Source organism: Bubalus kerabau, chromosome 4 (assembly GCF_029407905.1).
Source record: "Bubalus kerabau isolate K-KA32 ecotype Philippines breed swamp buffalo chromosome 4, PCC_UOA_SB_1v2, whole genome shotgun sequence".
Classification (NCBI taxonomy): domain Eukaryota; kingdom Metazoa; phylum Chordata; class Mammalia; order Artiodactyla; family Bovidae; genus Bubalus; species Bubalus kerabau.
In genome coordinates, this window is record NC_073627.1 from 181757664 (window position 1) to 181780240 (window position 22577).

Below are 22577 nucleotides of genomic sequence, written 5' to 3' on the forward strand. Positions count from 1 at the left end.
GCGGCTAGTAGCTGCCCGCGCCCGAACCAGGGCTGGCCTTTAAGGGATCAGTTCCAAAGCGCCCCTGCCCTAGCCACCTGCTTGAGAGCCTCGGTGCTCTTCCTGCGGGCTCCCGGCTCCGCCCACACAATGGGAAAGAAGGAAAAAGCAGGGAAAAGCCAGGCTTCTTCCAGGGAATTAGCTGGTGGGCAGATGCCCTGTCCCCCTGGGGACCGACGCACAGGTGTGGGCGCACAGGGCGGGCGGGCGGCGCGGGGCGCGCTTCTGCGGCCGCGGGCCTGGGCGGGGCCCCCGAGTCACCGCCGCGCGCTGTCTCCCCAGCGAAGCGGTACTGCAAGGACGCCAGCCCCAGCAGCAGCACCACCAGCACCTATGCGCCCAGCAGCAGCAGCAACCTGAGCTGCGGCGGCGGCAGCAGCGCCAGCAGCACGTGCAGCAAGAGCAGCTTCGACTACACTCACGACGTGGAGGCGGCGCACATGGCGGCCACGGCCATCCTCAACCTGTCCACGCGCTGCCGCGAGATGCCGCAGAACCTGTCCACCAAGCCGCAGGACCTGTGCGCCGCGCGGGTACGGGCGGGGCGCACCTGGCGGGGCGGGGCCTGGCGCACCTGGCGGGGCGCGGCCTCGGCCCACCCCACCCCCACCTCCCTTCCTGGCCGCCCAAACCCGGGGGTCCCGCCGGGCGCGTCCCGCGGCCTCCGTAGACGCCGGCGCAGACCGCCCTAACCCGGCTCTGCCCCGAGGAAGCCTGGCTGCGCAGGGCCCTGGGGACACATTTTCCAGATCAGTCTTTCAGATTCACCTGTGCATTAGGAGCGCTGCCCCTCCCCCTTTTGGGACCCACACCTCGCTCCCCTCCTGGCGATCTCGAGGGCAGCACGGAGACCGGGAACCTCGAGGGGCCTTGCTCCCCGGCCCTTAATCAGAGGAGGGTGTGCAGCGCCGCGGGCGGAGGCCTCCGCGGGCGGGCTGGACCGCGCCCTCCAGCCCAGAGCTGGGGAACAAAGAAAGGGCAAAAATCCCGTTTCCCCGCGGGCTCCCAGCCAAGCAATTACAGTCAGCTTCCATTAGTTCAGAGCACCAGATGCCAAAACGGTGAGCAGGGCCAGGGCGGGTCCTCGTCGACCGGCTCGTGGCAGGAGTGGGAATCGCTCGGCCCCGCCGCGCCCGGAGCTGCCCAGAGAGGCCGCCAGGCGGCCAGGGACCCGGGCGCGAGCGCGTCCTGCCCCCGCCGGCGAGCGGGCGGCTCTCGTCTTCAGAACAAAGGGCCGCCCAGTCGCCCAGCGCTGCTGGGCACGCTCCTGAGCACACCACACTGGCCGTAGTTGTTAGAAATAGGTGTGATTTGTGTGAATGGAGAAAGGTCAGTAATTTTATGTCTTGCAAATGCTTTCTTCTCTGTTAATATTTTTATTCCTGGATTTTGGAGGAGTGTCAGGGGCATGCAATTTCCATGGTGATCAGGGCTGCTAAAATGCCAGGATGCCATGGAGGAAATTCTGTGGCAAGGGGAAAAACAAAAGACAATAACCCCTTCGATTTTTTTGTTCGCTTTGTTAAATATAAACTAAGACCGAGGGAATTACAGTCCGACATGACGAAGGCTGTATTAGTCTGAAAGCTGGGAACCAGAGGTGCACTCTCACAAGGAGGGTTCAGGCAGCATAACGCTGGGATTTTACCCCGGTAACAGCCCAGAGGTGGAGGTTGGTTCCAGGCACATTCCCTCTGCTGTACATCCCGAGGAAAGAGACGCCAGACGTCTGGCGTCTCTTTGCCAGCTCTGACATCAAATTGCTGAAGAGAGTATGACTCTTTGAAGGGGGAGGGGGATGGAGCATTGTCGGGGATATTTTGATTTTTCTTTCCTCTGTCCTCCATCTGCCCTTCCTTCTCTCCCCATTCCCGAGAGGAAGATTCTCAGGGATTCTTGATCTGTTTAAAGCATCAAAAAAAAAAAAAAAGCCCTCACCCTGTACCTCTTTACCTCTTTGGCTTTTGTAAAGCTGAGTGACTAAATTGCAGGTTTGCTGACCCTTGAGCAGGTCAGCCGCGATCACTGCTGTGGAAGCGTGTTGTACTGTGTTTGCACATTTCCCTGCCTTAAAATAGAAAATCCTCTTTATCGTGTATGATAAGGTTTTGTGTTGGAAAGTAAGTTCTGTGCGGGGGGTTTTGTTTTGTTCACTACTATATTCCCAGAGCCTGTACCCGATAGGACTCAATTTGATCCCCCCCACCAAAAAAAAAAAAAGTAAATTATAGTTCCTCTCCTCCATCCCTCTAAATTCTTGTATTTTCTTCATCTCCAAGTCTGGGAGTATTAGCATCAGTGAAACTAAAGGAGAATTTTAAATCTGTGTACATGTTTACGTATATATGTATAATTTGTACACACATCCATTTCTGACCTCTTAAGAGGTCTTTGAACTGTGATAGAATTGAAATCAGGCACTTGTTTTTCTTCTGGTGAGGCTTATTTCTATAAGCAGAAATATATTAGGGGGAAAAGATCTATGATAGTTAAGTGAGAGAGAGATGATAGATTCATGGATAAAAGGCGAGAGATTGAGAGGTGGTCCATAGATAAGCAGACAGATGGATGCCCTGCACACCTGTCAGCAAGTTTCACAGCCACGCGTGGAGAGCAGAACGGAGGAGGGGCCGCTTCTGCTCACCTGGGGAGCTTTTGCAAGTGAGACTACTGTGAGGAGTTTGCAGCTTGGATTCTGTCCTGGCGAAAGGGCTGTGGTCTGGGGGGAGATGTACATGGTCACCTTGTCTTTCTGTCTCGCAGAACCCTGACATGGAGGTGGATGAGAACGGGACCCTGGACCTGAGCATGAACAAGCAGCGGCCGCGGGAAGGCTGCTGCCCGATCCTGACGCCCCTGGAGCCCATGTCCCCCCAGCAGGCAGTGGTGAGCAGCCGGTGCTTCCAGCTGAGTGAGGGGGACTGCTGGGACCTGCCCGTGGACTACACCAAGATGAAGCCTCGCAGGATGGACGAGGACGAGTCCAAAGAGATCACCGTACGTCCCTTTCGTGGACCCCCACCCCCACCCACCGAGTCTGCCAAGCGGGCACCGCTGAGGGAAAATGCCCTGGGTGCACGCCTTAGTGAAAATGGTCTTTTCCCTTTAAATATGACTTTTAGCTGACTGGAGCTTAGAAGACGTTTTTGGTTAACCCAGGAGAGGTTTGGGAGTAACACTGATGAGAGCGAAACAAACCACTGACTCCTTTCAACGATGAATTTTATTTTCCAACAAGTGTGTTTTGTTGCAAATGATTTCTCTAAGAAAATGTGCAAACAGCTTACCAATTCATTTTTCTGGGTGATAAATTGATAGAATGCAGGGTTTTCCTTGCAGGTAAGGAATTATAAGGAGACTCTTAAATGCTTACATGTTTAATTGTGTTGTTAATTAGCTAGCTCCTTGAAGCTAGGGACAGGGAAGTGAAAGTGAAAGTCGCTCAGTCGTGTCTGACTCTTTGCAACCCCATGGACTGTAGCCCACCAGGCTCCTCTGTCCATGGAATTCTCCAGGTCAGAACACTAGAGTGGGTAGCCATTTCCTTCTCCAGGGGTTCTTCCCAACCCAGGGATCAAACCCAGGTCTCCCACAGTGCAGGGGGATTCTTTACCATCTGAGCTACCAGGGAAGGACAAGGTCTGTTCTCCAAAACACCAAAATATGCCCAAGAGTGCCCTGGAGCCTAGAGTAAATTATTTTTGTATAGTCACCCAAATCTTTGTTGACTACAACATTACCAAAACACCTCCGTCAAGAACTTATTTTTGAAGTAGTTACAATTTTCAAATTCAAATCATTAAAATAGTTACAATTTTCTTTAGGCTAAGAAAATAAATGAAAAAAGAATTGTTCTTTATTAGACTAACTTTTTCTCCAGTGTTCAATTCTGAAAGTTATGACATCTCCTTTATTCCCTGGAAAATGAAAATTCTTTTTGAACACAATAGGGAGACCACCATCAAAGCCATAGCATCTTACAGAAACAGAGAGGTGGATAAAAAGGAAACATTAGCTATTTGTAGGAATTGTCAGGGAAGGTACCTGTTTATAAGGCCATTACATCTGAAGCCTGTTATGTTTATTCTTCAAATTGATTTAAGTATCCAGGAGAATAGAATCTAAGTGGCAAGCTAAATTCCAAAGGGCTTTTTCTTTCCTACAATGTTAAATCGTTACTACCAAATAAGGCATGGTAGTTGAATCTCCGAATTTATTTTAATTAAAATTAAGCCCCCATAAAAAGACCGCAGCTTTGCCCTCGTCACGTGTCACACAAGTGAAACCCTGCACTCAGGAAACACGTTTGCTGAACGTCGCCACCTATAGGAATTTCTAGGTTACTGCAAGGGGCCCCTCTTAGCCAAAGAATATTCTATTAAAAAATTTTTTTTTAATGCTGCCTAACAGTAATTTCGGAGAAGGCAATGGCACCCCACTCCAGTACTCTTGCCTGGAAAATCCCATGGATGGAGGAGCCTGGTAGGCTGCAGTCCATGGGGTTGCTAAGGGTCGGACACAACTGAGCGACTTCACTTTCACTTTTCACTCTCATGCATTGGAGAAGGAAACGGCAACCCACTCCAGTGTTCTTGCCTGGAGAATCCCAGGGACGGGGGAGCCTGCTGGGCTGCCATCTATGGGGTCGCACGGAGTTGGACACGACTGAAGCAACTTGGCAGCAACAGTAATTTAAACTCACAGCATCAGTCTATGTTGGCCTTCCCTTGCCTTGGGACTTAAGCATGTAGAATACTTCCACAGTGTAGAACACTTAGCCAAGATTGCCAGACGCCCCAGGTATCTTTGCGTGTAAAGCTTAAGCTCTGCCTGTCGGTGTTGGATACAGTGCTGTAGGTCTTGAACCCGGTGAGCGAGGTCCACTGAGTTGCTGGTTTGGCTGCCCGGCCGCTTCTCTGCCCCTCCTGTCTGTGCAGCTGCAGGATTTAGAATTTCCGCACTGAACTAGGGGTTTAGAGCCAGTGGTGAGAAACAGTGCCCCACAGACCAAAGATGCTCTTTGAACGAAACTGGGTTTGCATCCTCGCGACGGGAGTGTGTTGTGATTTTAAGGGTAAGGTTGGGACACGGGGCGGGGGTGGGACACGGCGGGGGTGGGGGGTGCGTGGGACACAGCCTCCGGTCTGTGTGTCCAGTGTCTTCTGTGGCCCTGAAGCTGTGTTTCACCCGCAGCCAGAAGACTTGGACCCCTTCCAGGAGGCCCTCGAAGAAAGAAGGTACCCAGGGGAGGTGACCATCCCGAGCCCCAAGCCCAAGTACCCCCAGTGCAAGGAGAGCAAGAAAGACCTGATAACGTAAGCACGGCGTGCGGCGGGACGGTCGCTCCCCCGAGCCCCTCCTCTGGCTCACCTCTACCCGGGTCTGTATCTGCCTTGCCGTCTGAGCATGCGACACGCACAGCGCACAGATGTCCCCAGGGGCCAGGCGGGTGGGCGACAGGCCAGCCGTGGACGCTTGTTCTGAGCGATGCTCTGTGCTATGGAGACGCCATTTCCATGTGATCCTGTGCATTTGCAGCTTTTCTTCAGGCAGCTTAAACCCCGTGCAGACATTGCAGCTAAACTGGAAACAATGAAACTTTTTTCAAGTTTTTTTTTTTGGGGGGGCGGGAAACATGCTTACTACTTTGGCTGTTTTTGTTTTTGTTTGGTGGCAGATGTCCAACACCGAGGTGTGATGGGAGTGGTCATGTGACTGGTAATTACGCCTCGCACAGAAGGTGTGCCTTCACTTTTCTCATGGTGGATTCTGTCTTTTCAATTTATTGTTTTCAGCTTACCTCAACAATGCTGTCCCAGTACAAACGTTGACTTCTGTGTCACCCCTTTAAGTGCTATATGTTGACCTTCAAAAGCATGCTAATCGACGTCTTCTATAAAGTCTTTTATCTCAAAGCAAGCTACCTCAATTTGGATTATGATTTACAGACATTGAGACCAAAGAGCCCAAATATTTGAATCTTACTTTTCAAATGGTTTCCGCAAAGACATGCTTCCTTAAATTTCTGTGGAAGCATGCATTAGTTCACTGCACCAACAAAATTCAATATACAGCACTTGCCCCATCGCTTTTCTGCATTCAACTTTTTGATTTCAGTTTTATGTTGTGTCTGTCGGGGACGTACGCTGGGCCTCAGGGCTTCTCACCGGACTCTTCTGGCCTGTCTTACAGTCTGTCGGGCTGCCCGCTGGCTGACAAAAGCATTCGAAGTATGCTGGCCACCAGCTCACAAGAACTCAAGTAAGATTTAACGAAAATCCTTCTCTTTCTAAAATCTGTTCACTTAGTGGTAACAAAAGGGGTGTGTCGTTTGCAAAGAAGCATGTGTTTACCAAGCCACGTGTGTGCACCAGCGCCTAAACAGCACACGTGAATGTTCTTGAGGATTTTGGTCACCTGTGTGGGCAATCCCTCTGCCTTTTCCCTCTCGTTTACCTCTAGCTTTTTCATATCGCATCCTTCCCATCTTGAATTTTCTAAAGCATAGGTATTTTCTCTCCAGATATGCATGCACGTGGAAGGGGAGTTTTACAGCGTTACTCAGACTTTAAGGAAGTGATTGTCATGTGAAAAGTCAGAATCTGATTTTTTTAAGCCAGTGCTTAATATGATCATTTTTAGAGTGGATATTTAAATAGGACGAATAACCAAACTCCACCATGATCCTAGCTAATTCCTTTAGTGCACTGTGGTCATAGCCACAGATGCTCATCAGGGCAGCCGTAACCCTGCTAAGGCTTCACCAGCACACACAGCATGGCCCCCTCTCCTCTGCGCCTGTAACTGTCTCTGGGTTTTCAGTGTGGGTCTGGTCAGCCGCATCCATACCGCCAGACTAAGGGTTCTCTTCTCTGTGTGTCTGTAGATGTAAGTAGGTAGATGGACGTATTCACATTCGGCTCCTAGGCGGGTTTTGGAAGAAGTCAGGCCAAGCCCCAGCCCGCGTGTTATTACCTGCTGTCATCTGTCAGGAGAACAAGGGCGAGACAAGCTTTCCACAACCTGATGAGAACCAAGATTCTCCAGTCATCGTTTTTAATTACCTGGCCTTTTATAAAAATCATCACATCAAACTGCTTGGCTTCCATTTCGTTTGGAAAGGGCTTTCCTTCTGATGCAGAGGAAATTCTGCCTTCAGACCCCATTGGGCTCCCTCCCCCAGGACCCCCCCCTCCCACAACAGAGCAGGGCATCAGTCCGCTGGGTGCAGGCTCTGTTTCACTCCGTGTCGTCTCTTACAGGACCCCTGTCCAGGGCCCTAGCGCCATAGACCACCTGCTCATGTTCAGTGACCTCCTGAACTAGCCCTCCCGCCACCAGACCCTGGAGTTCTCTTCGTGGCGTGTAAACACCGGGAGGGCGGCCTCTTGCTTGACGGCTATGCGGTCTGTAGCCGTCCACGCAGTGCCTGGCGGACACGTAGCTTAGGACCTCAAACGGACAGCGTTAGCAAGAACCGTCCAGCCCGCTCTATTAAGACCTCCTTTTCCGTGGCTTGAAATCATGTTCCCCTCACGATTGAAATGGGGTTAACCGTACTCGGACCTTGGCTAACACGGCGGCACACGGCGACTTCCGTCTGCCTCTCGCTGAGGAGGGCATCTCCAGTCCCAGCAGGCCAGCTGTAAACGGGACAGCCTGGGGACAGCTTCCTGGGAGCGCGGCTTCTCCTTGGCGGCCTCCACTCGGAGACCTGAGCAGGCTTCCGGCGGGTCTGGCTCTCCTTGGTTTGCCTCCGTAGCCTTTGGGCTTAGACGGTCGTGTTGATCTCAAGCTCCAGGCAGACCGGCTTCTCCTCCGGGGTTGGCACTTCCTTTTTGCCGCATCTCTCCTTGGAGGCTGGTGTGATATCCACACCATCAGCATCTTCAGAGGGAATGTGCCCTTCACAGCCTCCTGTGCAGGGTGGATGTCCCTTGCCTCCTCCCTGGCCCTCCCGGAGGGGAGGCCACAGTGGCCTTTCCTGCTTCCAGCTGTCTAAAAGCCTCCATCACCTGTAACTTGTCACTTGTCTTTGCAGCAAGTAAATCCCGTTTCGACTGACCCTTTTCCCAGGAAATCCAAACTTGACAAGTTTTCTGAAATGCTCTGTTTCACCTCCATGTCTACTATAAATAATCTGATATTTAAACAACCATTTTTCACTTGATGATAAGTCTTTCTCAGCTGAGGATACCTTAGATTATACTGTGGCTTTTTCTCGTTAATCTTTTAATGGATGACACCCCTCCATCTCTGGCTTTTTCCTGCACCCACAAAGGCTTTCCCTGCACAGAAGCAGAGATTAATCCTTTTAGGATTTGCAGCTGCTTCCTCTAGAATAATTCACGCACGTGCCCCTTTAATAGCTAATTCTTTCCGTGTATATTTTCAACAATCTGGTCGATTCTCACTGCACAGCCTCTTACCTGGTTAAGACTGTGTGAGTCAGTGGTCACCACCTCTTCATACACACAGCTTTGGGTCTCAATTGCCTCAAAATTTGTTCTCTCTTCTGCATCAGCTAAGAAACAGAAGCTTCTGAGAACGTTCCTCTTGTCACTTCTAACGTGGACTTTTGTTAGTTGGCTATTAACAGAACATTCTTGATCTCAAACAGGCAATGAGTTTTGCCAGATACACTCTGGGTCTTGGGTCACCCATCCTCTTGAACTTCCTGAGATGACACTTACCCAGAGCAGCGCACATGGGATAGTCTTAAGAAGAAGCCGATCATTTTGTCGACTTGTGTACAATATGTAAACTGAATGTGTATTAAAATGTAATGTGTCTGTGAATGTCATTCAGATTCTGCAGCTATTGCTTTCTCGTCCCTGGTCCGTGGGCCACAGAGGGCAGGTCGGTGACCAGGCAGTGAGGCAGGTGATGGCACGCGCGACAGGGGCCGGAAGCAGGCGGGATTCCCTAGCCTCCCAGGCGGGCGCTTACGGCCGGGCGCCCCTCCCAGGCTGAGCGTCCCCCACACCGCCCCGCCCTCCGTGAGAGGACCCCTGACTGTGGCAGTCTTTGAGACCCCAGGCAAGGGGAAGAAAGGGAAAAAAATCGTCCAAACAAATGTGATTTTTTTTTGGTGAGAACTCCGCCTAATGTAAGTCAGCTCTGATGCTCAAGAGGAGTTTCTCCCCTAAAACTTCCCCTGGCTGAGATCACCTGAGCAGTAGCCACAGAAGAGACCGCGTAAATCACTTCACATCACCCTCAGTGTTTTGTTTTAAAGAAACCACATCCTCCCAGCCAGAAGTCCTTTTTCCTACTCCCCAATGCAAGATCAGTGCAGACACGGGCATGATGTAAGTGTGTTAGCTAGCTCCGTGACCAGTTTAAACTTAAACTGACCAGTTTAAGCTGATTCAAATCAGAAGCAATTATCTCTAGAAATGGGCCCCCAAACTGGCTCCTGTTTACACTTGGAGTTGGGGGGACACATTAGACCCCCTTGTTGCTTGAGACTTTGTCTTCCAGACCCAGAACCTCTGTGATTTATGCAGGTCCTGGCAGGAGAAGGAACTGTCGACCTTGGTTCCCTTTCCTGCTGAGTCTGAACTTGGACTCAGTCCTTGGGGGTGGGGGGCGGTGAACCTTCCCCTTGGTCTCTGCCCTTTAAAACATCCTCGTGTGGTCTGTCCTTCTGAGGCACCTCTCCCAGGTATTTTCACCGTAGACACACGAATTTTAATCATATACATCCCATAACGTTTTTTAAAACCTGGTTACATTTATTTAAATTGAAGAATTAGAATTCTGAACTTGAGCCAAGATACGACTTTTCTCTAAAGGTTACTTTTGCTAGAACTTTCGAGGATTTTCTCATCAGCTGTGGATGTCGTGCAGGTGTTGGGAAGTTACTGGCAGGGACCAAGCAGAGCCTCGGCCCCTAGCTCCCATTGTTCTGGGTACAGGAAGTTCACCCACCTTCACCGTAGGCCGAGTTCTGAGAAACGGTCCTCATTTCTAGCATCTTCCACCCCCTTGGTTCCCAGCAGTATTTCCAGGCAACTTTGTGAATCACTCCTGCTGTGGACTCGAACCATGGCCTGCACAGAGGGTGTGTGTCTGTGTGGAAGGAGGCACGGGACCCCTTGGACAGTTAGCTCCCCTCAGCAGAAGTCGTCCTGAGGCTTCAGCTCTCACATTGGGAGAGACAGGGAGCACCCTTCGGACACCCTTCTTTCAGTTAGAAAATCATTTTATTCTGCAACAGCAGGGCCACCTGAGTGCCCCAGTGTATGCATGAGGGTCTGTACGGAGCGGCCTCAGGCCCCTGGGGTCACATCAAACCACAGACGAGACCCACCAGGACCCCGTGAGCCCAGTGCACCCTGAGATTTGCAGGGCTCCCCGCCCATAGCCCTATCATGGATGGTGAGGCCCCCTCAACGAGGGTGGGGTGGTTTGTACCCTGTGAGAAGAGGGAGACTTGGACCCACCTTGCAGATATGGAAACAGGCTGGGTGGTCGGCGGCTCAGTCAGTAAGTGGCCCAATTGCCTTTTCCACAGTTCACGCTGCCTTTTCAAAATTAGTAACCCTGTACTGGGTCTGGTTTTGGATGAAGAATTAAAAGTTTGTGCTTAACTGCGTGGACATGCAAGCTCTGACTTTCTTCTTTCTTCGGAAGGTTTCATCTTTAGAGCTCGTGCAGTTTTCTCATGACCCACAATGGGGACTAAATGGGGGTCCAGCCCGTGAGGCTAAGCTCCCAGGTGGGGCCTGGCAGTGGTTGTGGGAAACCCTTCCTGGGGTCTTCTGTCATCCCCAGAGGAACCTCCCCCCACCGTCTGTGTCCCTGCATGTGTAGAAGGTGATAAAGTCTGTGCAGCGGCATCTTTTAAAAATACCCCAGGAAATGCAGCTTGTTGCAGGTGCATTTTGTTTTTACCATAAGGAGGGCCAGTTTAAAGTGCTTCACATGGGAAACTGAGGGGAGCAGTGTAGGGAAGCTTCCACAGTAAGAGTGCCTCAGGACGACTCCAGTTACACACAGACATACACATACTCACACACTCACACAAACGAACACACACACACGTACTAATAGAGCAAAGCCGCCCTGCTCAGCTGAGGGTCCCGGAGAAAGGCCGGGCTGCTCTCTCTGTTTCCAGAGCAGACTGCCCCGGCCACAGTCAACCCCAGAGGGCCCGCCCGGGGGACGCTGGCCCTGCAGACAGACATCATGGGACTGTTTGCGCTTACGACCAGAACTGACTGGCCATAAGAACTCACATGTTCTAAGAGCCTCCCTCCTGTTCCTTCTCTTTCTGATGCTGCTGTTAGGCCTGGGTTACTAAGGGAGAGACCCAGTGGTTGGGTTTGGGATTCTGTTTTAATCACCTTTAACCATGCTCACGCACAAGTCAACCAAAAACAAGGCGAAGCGAAGAAAGAAAGAGAGAAAGGTGTTGATGTTTCCTTTCCTTTATAAAGGGATCTTCACTTTGTAGAAGCACCTGTAGTCTCTCTGGCAGGGTCTGAGATGCAGTCTAGGTGTGTTTGTTTGTTCTCCACCATCTGCCAGGTCTGGAGGCAGGTTATGAGCAAGGCTGCAGCGTGAAAAACCAGACTTAGGTTATCAAAGGAAGACTCAGATGTAGCAGCAGACTCTGTGAAAACAAAGCACTGAGCGCTGCCTCTCCCATCCAAGGCGTCAAGTCCTCATCTGTGAAATGGGCGCGTCTGGCACCTGGCTCACTGTAGACGCTCAGTGATCGTCATCATCACCATGGCAGCACACACACGTCCCACAGTTCAGGGTGAACTGCTGGGTTTTCTGACAACATTAAGCAGAATGCAGAAGGAAAATGTAAGCGCTAATTTAATGTTTACCAAATGATTTTGTGACCTCCTTGGAATAAGGAGAACTTCAGTTCACTCTGAACTCTTCTGAGCCTCCAGCTTTGGAGAGCTTTATAGCAGGTCCTTTAATTTCGAAAGAAAAATAAGGAAAGGAAAGACACTGCAGCAGTTACACCTGTTGGAACGCCTGGGGTTAGGGATATTGCAGATGGGGGTGCCCAAGGGCTGGGTTCTCCCTGCCATGTTCCCTTGTGTGTGTGCCTGTGTATGGGTGCTGTGCAGGTGTGTATACATGTGTGTATGCATGAGCATGTGTGTATTGTGTGTGCATGGTGTACATGTACATATGTATTGCGAGCATGTGTGTGCCTGTGTGTGAACACATGCACATGTGTATGTGTGAGCATGCATGTGCATGCATGTGTGTGGGTGTGTGAATGCATGTGTGCCTGTGGGTTTGTGTGTGTGTGTGCATGAGCATGTGTGCGTCTGTGCGGGTGTGGACATGTGTATGTGTGCACAGGTGTATGCATGTGTACCTGTGTGTGGGGGTGTATACATGTGTGTGATTATGCATCTGTGCAAGTGTGTGTGTGTGTGAGCATGTGTATGCATGTGTGCCTGTGTGTGTGCGTGAGCATGTGTGCATCCGTGTGAGCGTGAGCATGTGTATCCATGTGTGTCTGTGCATGTGTGGGTGTGTAGGTGTGTATATGTGTGCGCATGAGCACGTGTGCATCTGTGCATGTGTGTGCGTGTGAGCATGTGTATGCATGTGTGCCTGTGTGTGTGCGTGAGCATGTGTGCATCTGTGTGAGCGTGAGCATGTGTATCCATGTGTGTCTGTGCATGTGTGGGTGTGTACGTGTGTATATGTGTGTGTGTGAGCATGTGTGCATCTGTGTGAGCGTGAGCATGTGTATCCATGTGTGTCTGTGCATGTGTGGGTGTGTACGTGTGTATATGTGTGTGCGTGAGCATGTGTGCATCTGTGTGAGCGTGAGCATGTGTATCCATGTATGTCTGTGCATGTGTGGGTGTGTACGTGTGTATATGTGTACGCGTGAGCACGTGTGCATCTGTGCATGTGTGTGCATGTGAGCATGTGTATGCATGTGTGCCTGTGTGTGTGCGTGAGCATGTGTGCATCTGTGTGAGCGTGAGCATGTGTATCCATGTGTGTCTGTGCATGTGTGGGTGTGTACGTGTGTATATGTGTGTGTGTGAGCATGTGTGCATCTGTGTGAGCGTGAGCATGTGTATCCATGTGTGTCTGTGCATGTGTGGGTGTGTACGTGTGCCTGTGTGTGTGCGTGAGCATGTGTGCATCTGTGTGAGCGTGAGCATGTGTATCCATGTGTGTCTGTGCATGTGTGGGTGTGCACGTGTGTATATGTGTGTGCGTGAGCATGTGTGCATCTGTGTGAGCGTGAGCATGTGTATCCATGTGTGTCTGTGCATGTGTGGGTGTGCACGTGTGTATATGTGTGTGCGTGAGCATGTGTGCATCTGTGTGAGCGTGAGCATGTGTATCCATGTGTGTCTTGCATGTGTGGGTGTGTACGTGTGTATATGTGTGCGCGTGAGCACGTGTGCATCTGTGCATGTGTGTGCGTGTGAGCATGTGTATGCATGTGTGCCTGTGTGTGTGCGTGAGCATGTGTGCATCTGTGTGAGCGTGAGCATGTGTATCCATGTGTGTCTGTGCATGTGTGGGTGTGTACGTGTGTGTGTGTGTGCGTGAGCACGTGTGCACCTGTGCACGTGTGCGCGTGTGTAGGGGCAAGCACGTGTGCCTGCGTGCCTGTGCGTGTGTGCTGTGCACGAATGCATCTGCAGGCCGGCACTGCAGGTGTTCTCACTTCCGGTTGTTGCCATCACAACGAGTGCAGCCTCCTGCTGCCCCGAGGCCCTCTGTGCTCACATCCCCTCAGTAAAAAGGGATGTTGTGCAAAGTCCCTGAGCATCAAGGTGGAAGCAAAAACCGGGAGAGGGCATTTCCTGGAAAACCATAAACCAAGCTGGTCATTCTTTCATTTTAAAAACTTGTAACCCACATCCAGAGATAAGACCCCCCTCTCTGCCCTCAAGGCACCCAGGCCCGTGTTCACAGCCACCAAGAAGAGTGCGGGGAGTCCTGGCAGATGGAAGGGGGGCCCAGTGGGCAAGCCTCCTGGCAGACAGGGGCCTAGAGGAGGCCTTGGGGGGATAGGGGGCACGGCGGGGCTGAGGGGCTGGGCAGAGCTGAGGGTCTGAGGGCCCGGGCAGGGAGACTGGAGCCCCAGGCCCCGCAGTTCCGGGGGGGTGCAGAGTGGAGCCAGCCATCAGGCCGTCCTCCTGGGAGCCGAGTGGACGCCCCTCAGTGGGCCCTGGCCCAGCTGGCAGTTGTGGGTTCCATCCGGGACCACAGTTGAATCAAGGCTCATCACAGACAGTCGTCAGGAGCCCGGCCCCTGGCCTCCCAGGCACCTTCTCCGTCACAATCAGGGATTTGCTGGACAAGCCACAAGACTGCCCAGAAAATCTGGTCTTGTCAGCCCTGAGAAATTGAATCTTTAGGCTGTTTCTTGGTGTTTCATCATCCATTTTCATCAAAACTAAATGAAATGTGATTAATGAGGCCAGATCCCCAACCTCCTCTCTGCTCAGTCACACAGTAATTAAAGTCTTGTGTGGAAGCTCTGTAGGTCTGAATGGGTTTCATCAGGGCCCCTGGTCCAGGGCTCTCATCGAGCAGACCCTCACCCCTGCCGCCACTGGGACGCAGCGTCCTCTTCTGTTAAAGGGAGGATGGGTCCAAGGGCCCTGCATTTCATTTCACCTTCATCCTGCTGTGCGCGCTGTCTTCCAAGAGGCCAAACCAACTTCTTCTGCCCACTGGACGGTCTGCTTGCTGGCTGTCCACAGACCAGCTGGCAGTGACCACTGAGTCTAACCCGAGAAACAGGAGCCCTGAGGGACAGATCCCGCTCCTGGGGACGGGGCTGAGTTTCTAATGGCAAAGCTAGCCTTGAGCTTCTTATGTTTTTTATTGCGATACACTTGGGGAAGTCTTAAGTCCAGAAAAAGGCCATGAGGAAGACCTTTCTTAAGACATATTTGTGAACACTCCTTTCCTCCATTTTGAAATGGTAACATTTTAACACAGACATCAGACTGTACTGAATGATGTTAATTATTTCTAAATAAATAGAACACAACTTGTAATCTAAGCTAAGCTAAAATAGCCCACGCTATACAATCTATTTGGAGAAGGCAATGGCACCCCACTCCAGTACTCTTGCCTGGAGAATCCCTGGGATGGAGGAGCCTGGTGGGCTGCAGCCCATGGGGTCGCTAGGAGTCGGACATGACTGAGCGACTTCACTTTCACTTTTCACTTTCATGCATTGGAGAAGGAAATGGCAACCCACTCCAGTGTTCTTGCCTGGAGAATCCCAGGGACGGGGGAGCCTGGTGGGCTGCCATCTATGGGGTCGCACAGAGTCAGACACGACTGAAGCGACTTAGCAGCAGCAGCAGCAATCTATTTAAAAATTACTCCTTGAATACATTTAATTTTTAACTGCAAGATTAATCTTTGTAAAATTAAGAATATAAAATATACAGCATATTTGGTGCATGTGAACAAAAGGAAAAAAATGACTTTCCTTATAATTTCAAATACTGCAGTTTTAAAATACGTATTTAAATACACTGTGTGTCAGTGCATGAACACACATGTGCGTGAATACAGGTATGTTGTCTGTGTCATTAGGCCAGGATTCAAGGCCAGACACATGGCCCTTCATAAAGCATGTTGGATTGCCTGCATCTTCCTCGTGCATTGCATCTGGTTAAACTTGGCCTCTCCTAATTATTGGGAAGCTAGTCCCATTTTCATCTCACCCCGGGCTCCTCTGGGCGACTCTGAGCAATGACCTTCCTTCCCGCTCAGCGGCTGGCCCACCCCGACCCCAGGCTGCCTGAGAAGCTGCTTCTGTGCAGGAAAGAAAGGCCTGACCAGGGAGGTCTAGGTTGCGTTGGCCTTTCACTGTGAATCTGAGGTTTTATTCCAGTAAACACTTCACTAATTTATAGCTCCCCAGAGCAAAATGAGCAAAATTGGAAATAAAGTAGATGTTCCCTCTGGGAAATCATCGACAAGGATTTTGGAGGGCATTTTTCCTGGCAATTTCAGGAGAGAGGACCATTCTCTTCAGGTTTCTTTCTTGATCGGAAAGACCGACTCTGAGGAGGTGAAGGGAGCGTTTGTGGGCCAGGGGTGCTAGTGAGCAGAGTTGTCCAGGAGCAGATTCACCTGTGCATTTGTTCCTAAATGTGACCCTTCATCTTCCAGGAGCTACAGTTCAAGGAAAATCACATCCCTTCTAGTCTAGTGTCTCTTTTTTGCATTTTTACAAAGAGAGACAGGTCCCAGGTACCCATGGGTCTTGCTTAGTCATCTCCAGGTGGTTCAGGCGCTTAATCCTGTTGTCTGCCCACAATAAGAGATGGAGACACCCTACTACTTTCACAGGGGATTCGAGAATACTGCGATAGTAGAAAGACATGAGAACTGCCTCTCTAACCTGACCTTTTCAAGAAAAAATAAACATTTAAAAATAAAATAAAATAAAAAAAAACATTAAGTGCAAATACTTTCTGATCATTAAAAACAAAGGTGTGATTTGGCTTTATAATGTTAGTTTCTACAAGAGTGTCCAACAGAACTTTCTGGGGCTATGAAAGTGTCCAGTCTGGCAACCATGGCTGCACGTGGCTTCTGAGAGGGTGATGAGGCTGAGGGATTGCATTTCTGGTGGTATTCTGCGTTATTGATCCAGATTTAATAGCCACACCTGTCAAGCGGACAGTGCCGCATAGAACCTTGGACTTCACTGACCTGTTCTTTTTTAACGTTTGCTTCTTTGTTTGGCTGCGTCGTCTTCGTTCTTCGGGGGGAGGGTTTCTCCCTAGGTGCAGCACATGGGCTTTTTTGCCCCTTGACTTGTGGATCTTAGTTCCCCGACCAGGGATCGAACCCAAGTCCCCTGCACTAGAAGCAAATTCTTAACCAATGGACCACCAGGGAAGTCCCAGTACTGTCCTTTGTATATAGTTTTACTGTATTTTAATACACATTCAGGAATATTTTATTCCTGCAACCAAAAAGTTTACAAATTTTTAATCATCTGTGTCCTAAACATTTTTGTGGTATTATTAAGACACTGACAAATAGGTTAGTCCTTTTATATTTACATTCTGTCCTCTTTTTAATTTCATGCCATTTAGATTAAAACTAAATATTATACAAGTTTCACAGTATTTTTTTCAGAATAGAATATTTGCATGTCGCACCAAAACCTCCTTGTTTTGGACCAGTCAGGCAGCATTCAATACAAGGTAGTGGAAAGCCTCTGTTATTTTTAAAATATATTGGACTTTATTACTTTCAAACTTGTACAGAAATTCAAATCTGGTTAAGCAGGTGTCATCAAAGAGCACCTTGGGCTGCTTCTGTGGTGACTAAATAAGCCTGGCTGATAATTCACATATACATTATTAGTACCTGGGGCGAGGAAGTGGTCAGAAGCCTGCTCTCTGTTCATGGCTGGAATCTTCCTCTTGCAAGCTTGCTTACTTATCCCCCTAATTAGCCTACCTGTCAGGAGAGCTGCTCCACGGAGGGCACCTTCAGCCCCTCCCCATCCCAATTATCCTTGGCGTCTGGATCCTGAAGATGCCACCACAGAGCGCAGGGCAGAGTCTGGGACTCAAGACCATAACTTGATTTTGCTCGTTTTCAACCCCAGGGCCGCAGAGAGCAGCTCCGTCTCGGCGTCCACGCTCAGGGGCGTGTGGCTGCGCGGCCCCTGCTCCGTGAACCCTGCCCTGGCCTGGGAACATCAGCTTTGGGTCCCTCTGCTCGCGTCATCCTGTGGGCAGGGGGCTTTGGTGCTGTCTTACTCCTTCCTTCGGTTGAGGTGAACTGTACTGGGGTGTGCAATCGCCCACCACAGGCACATGTGAGTGGATCTTAGCTGAGAGGGGGCACCGTGTGCTCTTAACAAGACCAGGGAGTTTGAAAATGACTTTTTGGGAGCAAGGCTACTATAAGCTCAAAAAATTGAGAATGTAGGGGAAGAAAAATTACATATAATATCATCTCTCTACTAAATACGAGTTAGCTTTTTTATTAATCACATCTATTGAGGATCTTTAAGGCTGCTTCTTCATGTACCATACAGGTTATGGAGTCTTTAAAAGGTGCATCATATTCCTGGGGGTGGGGGTGGTGATTCTGTAGCTTCATTCTTGACAAAGAACTATGATCAACCACAGACACCCAGCCCAGGAACGCAGGTGGCTGGCACGTCAAGGTCCACCCGTCCTCGTTGCCAGCAGTGGACAGTTAGACAGCGGGTGGATCGCAGATGGAGTGGCGCCCTAGGAAGCCGGGTGATGAGCTCCGCACACATACGTCTCATTTTATAGACCCGCCAGCTCCTGTAGTCAAGCCTTACACACGGACGACAGGCCAAGGGTGTGTGCTGTTCCCTGGATTTGCATGTAAACCCCTGTGTGGACTCTGGGGGCCAGGGAGGGGCATCCGGGGGAAGGTTCTAGAACATGAAGCAGCACATCAGAGCTCAGACCCCGTCAGGCCTCCAGGACTCAGAGCTCCAGTCCGAGGAAGTGGGTGTCAGTGCCGTGGGGGCGTCACCTGAATCTTCCACCCATCACACTGGCCCCAAATGAAGGATGGCTTGCAGGTTGGCAAGGGTGGTGCGGAGGCCTGTGGGGGAGGCCTTGGTGACTGCCAGCGTTGGAGGTGATTCCAAAGACGAGGTCAGGAGCAAAGCTGGCACCAGGAGCGGTCAGACTCTGGGGGTCCTGCCAGAGGAACCTGATGTGAGTGGGTGGGCACCCCACAAAGGCTCCCCCACCATCTGCATTCCCCAAAAACAGGAAGCCTGGGGGGAGACTTGGAGCTGGTGAAGGTGCAGCTGCGGAGAGTTGACTATCCCAGGCAATCAGAAGAGGGCCCTGTGAGCGCAGAGGCGCTCAGGGGAGCCTGGGGCTGGAAACCTGGTCGTCGGCATATATGTGGCGACTAAAGCTCCTGAACTAGAAGAGTGAGTCAGCAGGAGTGCCGCCGAGCCCCGGGGTTGCCTTCTGTTCAACTCCACTGGAGGAGCCCAGGGCCACCCAATCACTTCCTGGAAATGGACATTGTTACAGAGCTTCCACTTCCCGCCACAAACAGGTTCCCTCCGTGGCCGGCCGGCCCTGAGCCCAGCGGCCCACCGGTCCCCTTAGGACCGGGCAGCACAGAAGTCTCCCGCTCAGCAACATGGCGGCCTGCGGCCACGCCACGGGCTGCCCTGCGAGGATGCGTTGTCCGGATGTGACTGATGACGCAATTTCCCTCACACATCATCAGAGCGACAGGACTTGTCCCGAGCCAGCGGCTTCACTGTCCGCTTTCCCTGGACGCTCGCTTTTCCTGCCGAGGCTGAGCGGACAAACCGGTAGGAGGTGGGAAAGTGTGATGACGCGGGTCCTCCACCAGAGGCCGTCCCACCTACCATCTGATCATCTAGCAGAGGCACTCCCACGCGCCGCCCTGGGGACGGCGGGCCCCGCTAGGCCGGACGACCCGGCTCTGTGTCCAGCAGCGGGGAGGGCACTGCCGCTCACCAGTCTTTGCTGGGAGAAGAACCTCGGCTTCACCTCAAGCATAGCTTAACAGACTATTTCACCTTAGGATTCCCTGGTAACTCTGCCTGCAATGCAGGAGACCCAGGTTCAATCCCTGGATCAGGAAGATCCCCTCGAGAAAGGCATGGCAACCCACCCTAGGATTCTTGCTTGGAGAATCCCATGGACAGAGGAGTCTGGGGCTTTTCCGCCTTGAGTCCTAAAGATGGGTTAAGAGGCCCTGAGATGCACACGTCTCTTAGTTCTTCGGGTAACTGCCTACCGTGTGTGCATACTTCACAGTGCAAAACCTTTCTGGCGCTCTCCCTTGCCTGGCCCTTTGCCAAGCTCTGGAGCTGACCTTCCCTGACCCTTCTCTCCATCCAATCCCAGACTGTCTCCAGGAGCCCAACCTCGGAGCTGGGTGCGCTCTTCACAGAGCTGGCTGACCCCTCACCGGGGTTGGATTCCCCCACGAGCCTGGCACCCCAGCTCTTTCTGCAGCAGTTGTTTGGTCTTGCATGCTGTCTGTGTGGCCGTGTGGCCACCTGCACCAAGCCCAGGACAGAGGCTTCCGAGGGCGCCTCTTGGGGCTCCAGCATCTGCCCGGTCCTCAACAGCACTTTGCACTGCTCTGGGGACACCAGCTGTTTGAGTAAACAAGCTTGTGAATGAATCAGAGTGAGTTGGTTTGTGCAATGCAGTCGTATAAGGAGCCTACGATCCTACGGGGGACGCATTAGTGCCAGCAGGCAGGCTGAGCAGGCACCCTGGGTGCAGGCGGCCACGCATCTGAGCCCCAGGTTTCCCCTGGGAAGGGAGGGGATTCGAAGGATGATCCGGAAAGTTCCAGTAAATTCATAAACGCTGATGGCCTGGGTGGGGAGGAGACAGTGGTAGAGGGCGCACTCTACACGGTCAGCCTGAGACAGGGGACAGAGCTGTGCATGGAAGGACGGTCTTGGTGACAGCCACATGGACCCCTGGTGGCTCGCGCACGACCTGCTCCAGCCTCGCTCTGCTGAGTGGCGTGCGGCGTCTCCTGCACCCGGACCATGATTTTCCAAGTGAAAAGCAAAGGGTGGGAAGCTGGGGCGGAAGCGGCATCACCGTCCAGCAGGAAGCCGAGTGGCCGGTCCACTGTGCCCAGCGCCCGAGCAGATAGGCAGCTTGCCCTGCAGGCAGCAGAGATGAGCCCCAGGCCCCCCAGAGCCCCCACAAGTCATGGAGCTGGGCAGTCTGAGCTCGACTCTGAAAAGATGAAGAGGAAGCCCCTCTGCCCCAAATGTAGCCCCCTTTGTCTACGGCAAGGAGGGACGCACACCCCCGTGCAGGCGGGGACCCACAGGCTTGTGGGAGGAATACTTGCAACTTTCCACTGCTTCCTGCCCCACGTTTAAAACTCGCCGAAGGAAGGGAAAGTGACCTCAGCCTGTTTCCAATACTTGGGTTGTCTGTGGAAGCAGTGAGAGGCTCGTCCTGTCCCCAAGGGACTTGGGGTGCTGCCGTGGGTCCCCTCTGTCCGCTTCCTCCCTCCCGTCGTGGCTCCTGTCTTCCTGAACCGTGCCGGCCCGTGGACCCCACCATCCTCTGCTGTCTCTGGCGCTCCCTGTCCACCACCCCGTGACATGTTACACTGGAGATGTTAGTCCCTTCCGGGACTTTCAGTTCGCACATTTTTAGGCCATGTAGCTTTCCCACATTCTCTTCTCCAAGGGGTTTGTCTCCCAAGGAAGGGGGTAACTATCCGTTGGGTTTTCCATTCTGTTGGTTTGTTCTCCATCGAACGTGTGGTGCGCTCAGTTCAGCTCTAGCACTGTGCGGGGTCAGGGCTCCCAGGGCGGCTGGTGTGTGGGCAGAGGGGTCGGGCGCGTGGGGCTCAGCACCAGGACCTGGCCTGGTCCCCACTCAGCACTGGACGTGCCCGTGGGGAGTCTGAGCGAGCTTCAGTCGTTTCTGTCAATCCTGGCCTTTCCCAAGGGAAGGCTCTTTCCGCTCGTCCCATCAGGATCGTCCCAGCGACTCCGCTTTGTTCCCTCTTGCTCTCTGCTTCTGGCTGAGGTGTTTCTGCTTTCTTCCCCTTTCGCATCACAACAAGACCTGTTCACCCTTGAAAATGCGTGTTTCTGGCTTTTAGTCCCTCAGGGAACTAGGTGGAGCCGGCTCTTAGGTTACGTAGAAATCATTTAAGATTTTGTTTATCCCTTCGTTGCAAGTATTTGCGATCCATCAGCCAGTTTCTTTGGAAAATTCCTTTTCCATTGCACTAATAAGGACCGCCAAAGACCTGGAAGCACGTAAACACCTTTGGGTTTCCAGGAGTGCGGTGTAAGGAGGGTAGTAAGCGTCACAAGACGACCTCTTCTACCTCAGGGGGTCCGGGGGTCCGGGGCAGCTCCTCCAAGCCCCTTCTGGGGAGTCAGAGCAGGGCCGGGTCTCGGCAGTGAGGGCCCCCGCGCGCCTCAGGAGGCAGGTGACCGCTGTAGTCCTGCTGCGCGCACGGCGGGCCGAAGCTGGCGCCCACACCGCGGTTCCCTGCAAGGATGGGGCGGGCCGTGTCTCTCAGGCGCCAGCTCCAGATTGACTGAGAGAAGGGCTTCCGATGAAGGACCGGGGTCTGCGAAGAGACGGGGAGGTGCAAACGGCCCAGTTGGGCCTGGTGGGCCAGGCCAAAGGGGCTTCAGCAGGCTGGGGGCCGGCGGGCTGCGGGGGGGAGGTCAGGAGGAAGTCAGCACTTAAAGTCTGACCCAGTTGCAGCACCACGTGAATGAAACAGAACTTCTTACACTCGAAACCCCAACACCTGAGATCAAAATATTTCAGAGATAAAAGGACTCCATTTTCCTAATATATCTTTTCCTGCCTCTTGTCTAATATGGTATTATTTTAAAATGCTCATATCAGACTTGCAAATCAGGTTTAAGATCATCAAATAAAAATGTCCATCAGCCCATCAAACCTTCATCAGATCTCATCCTCGCTTACTAATTTCACTCTCTTCTCCCCACTTTCTGAATTCTAAAACATCCTCCCAACTGGCAT

At 52.0% G+C, this 22577-nt stretch overlaps 1 protein-coding gene across 4 annotated transcripts in view; it reads left to right on the forward strand.

The window, feature by feature from the left end:
- The window catches only part of MYT1L (myelin transcription factor 1 like), a 133545-nt gene that overhangs the window by 62024 nt on the left and 48944 nt on the right, over positions 1-22577 (forward strand). For all 4 annotated transcript variants that reach the window (XM_055579548.1, XM_055579550.1, XM_055579546.1 and 1 more), the window contains exons 11-14: positions 322-572; positions 2803-3036; positions 5233-5354; positions 6232-6300. In XM_055579548.1, coding sequence (XP_055435523.1) covers positions 322-572; positions 2803-3036; positions 5233-5354; positions 6232-6300 — 676 coding nt within the window. The remainder of the gene's footprint in view (positions 1-321; positions 573-2802; positions 3037-5232; positions 5355-6231; positions 6301-22577) is intronic.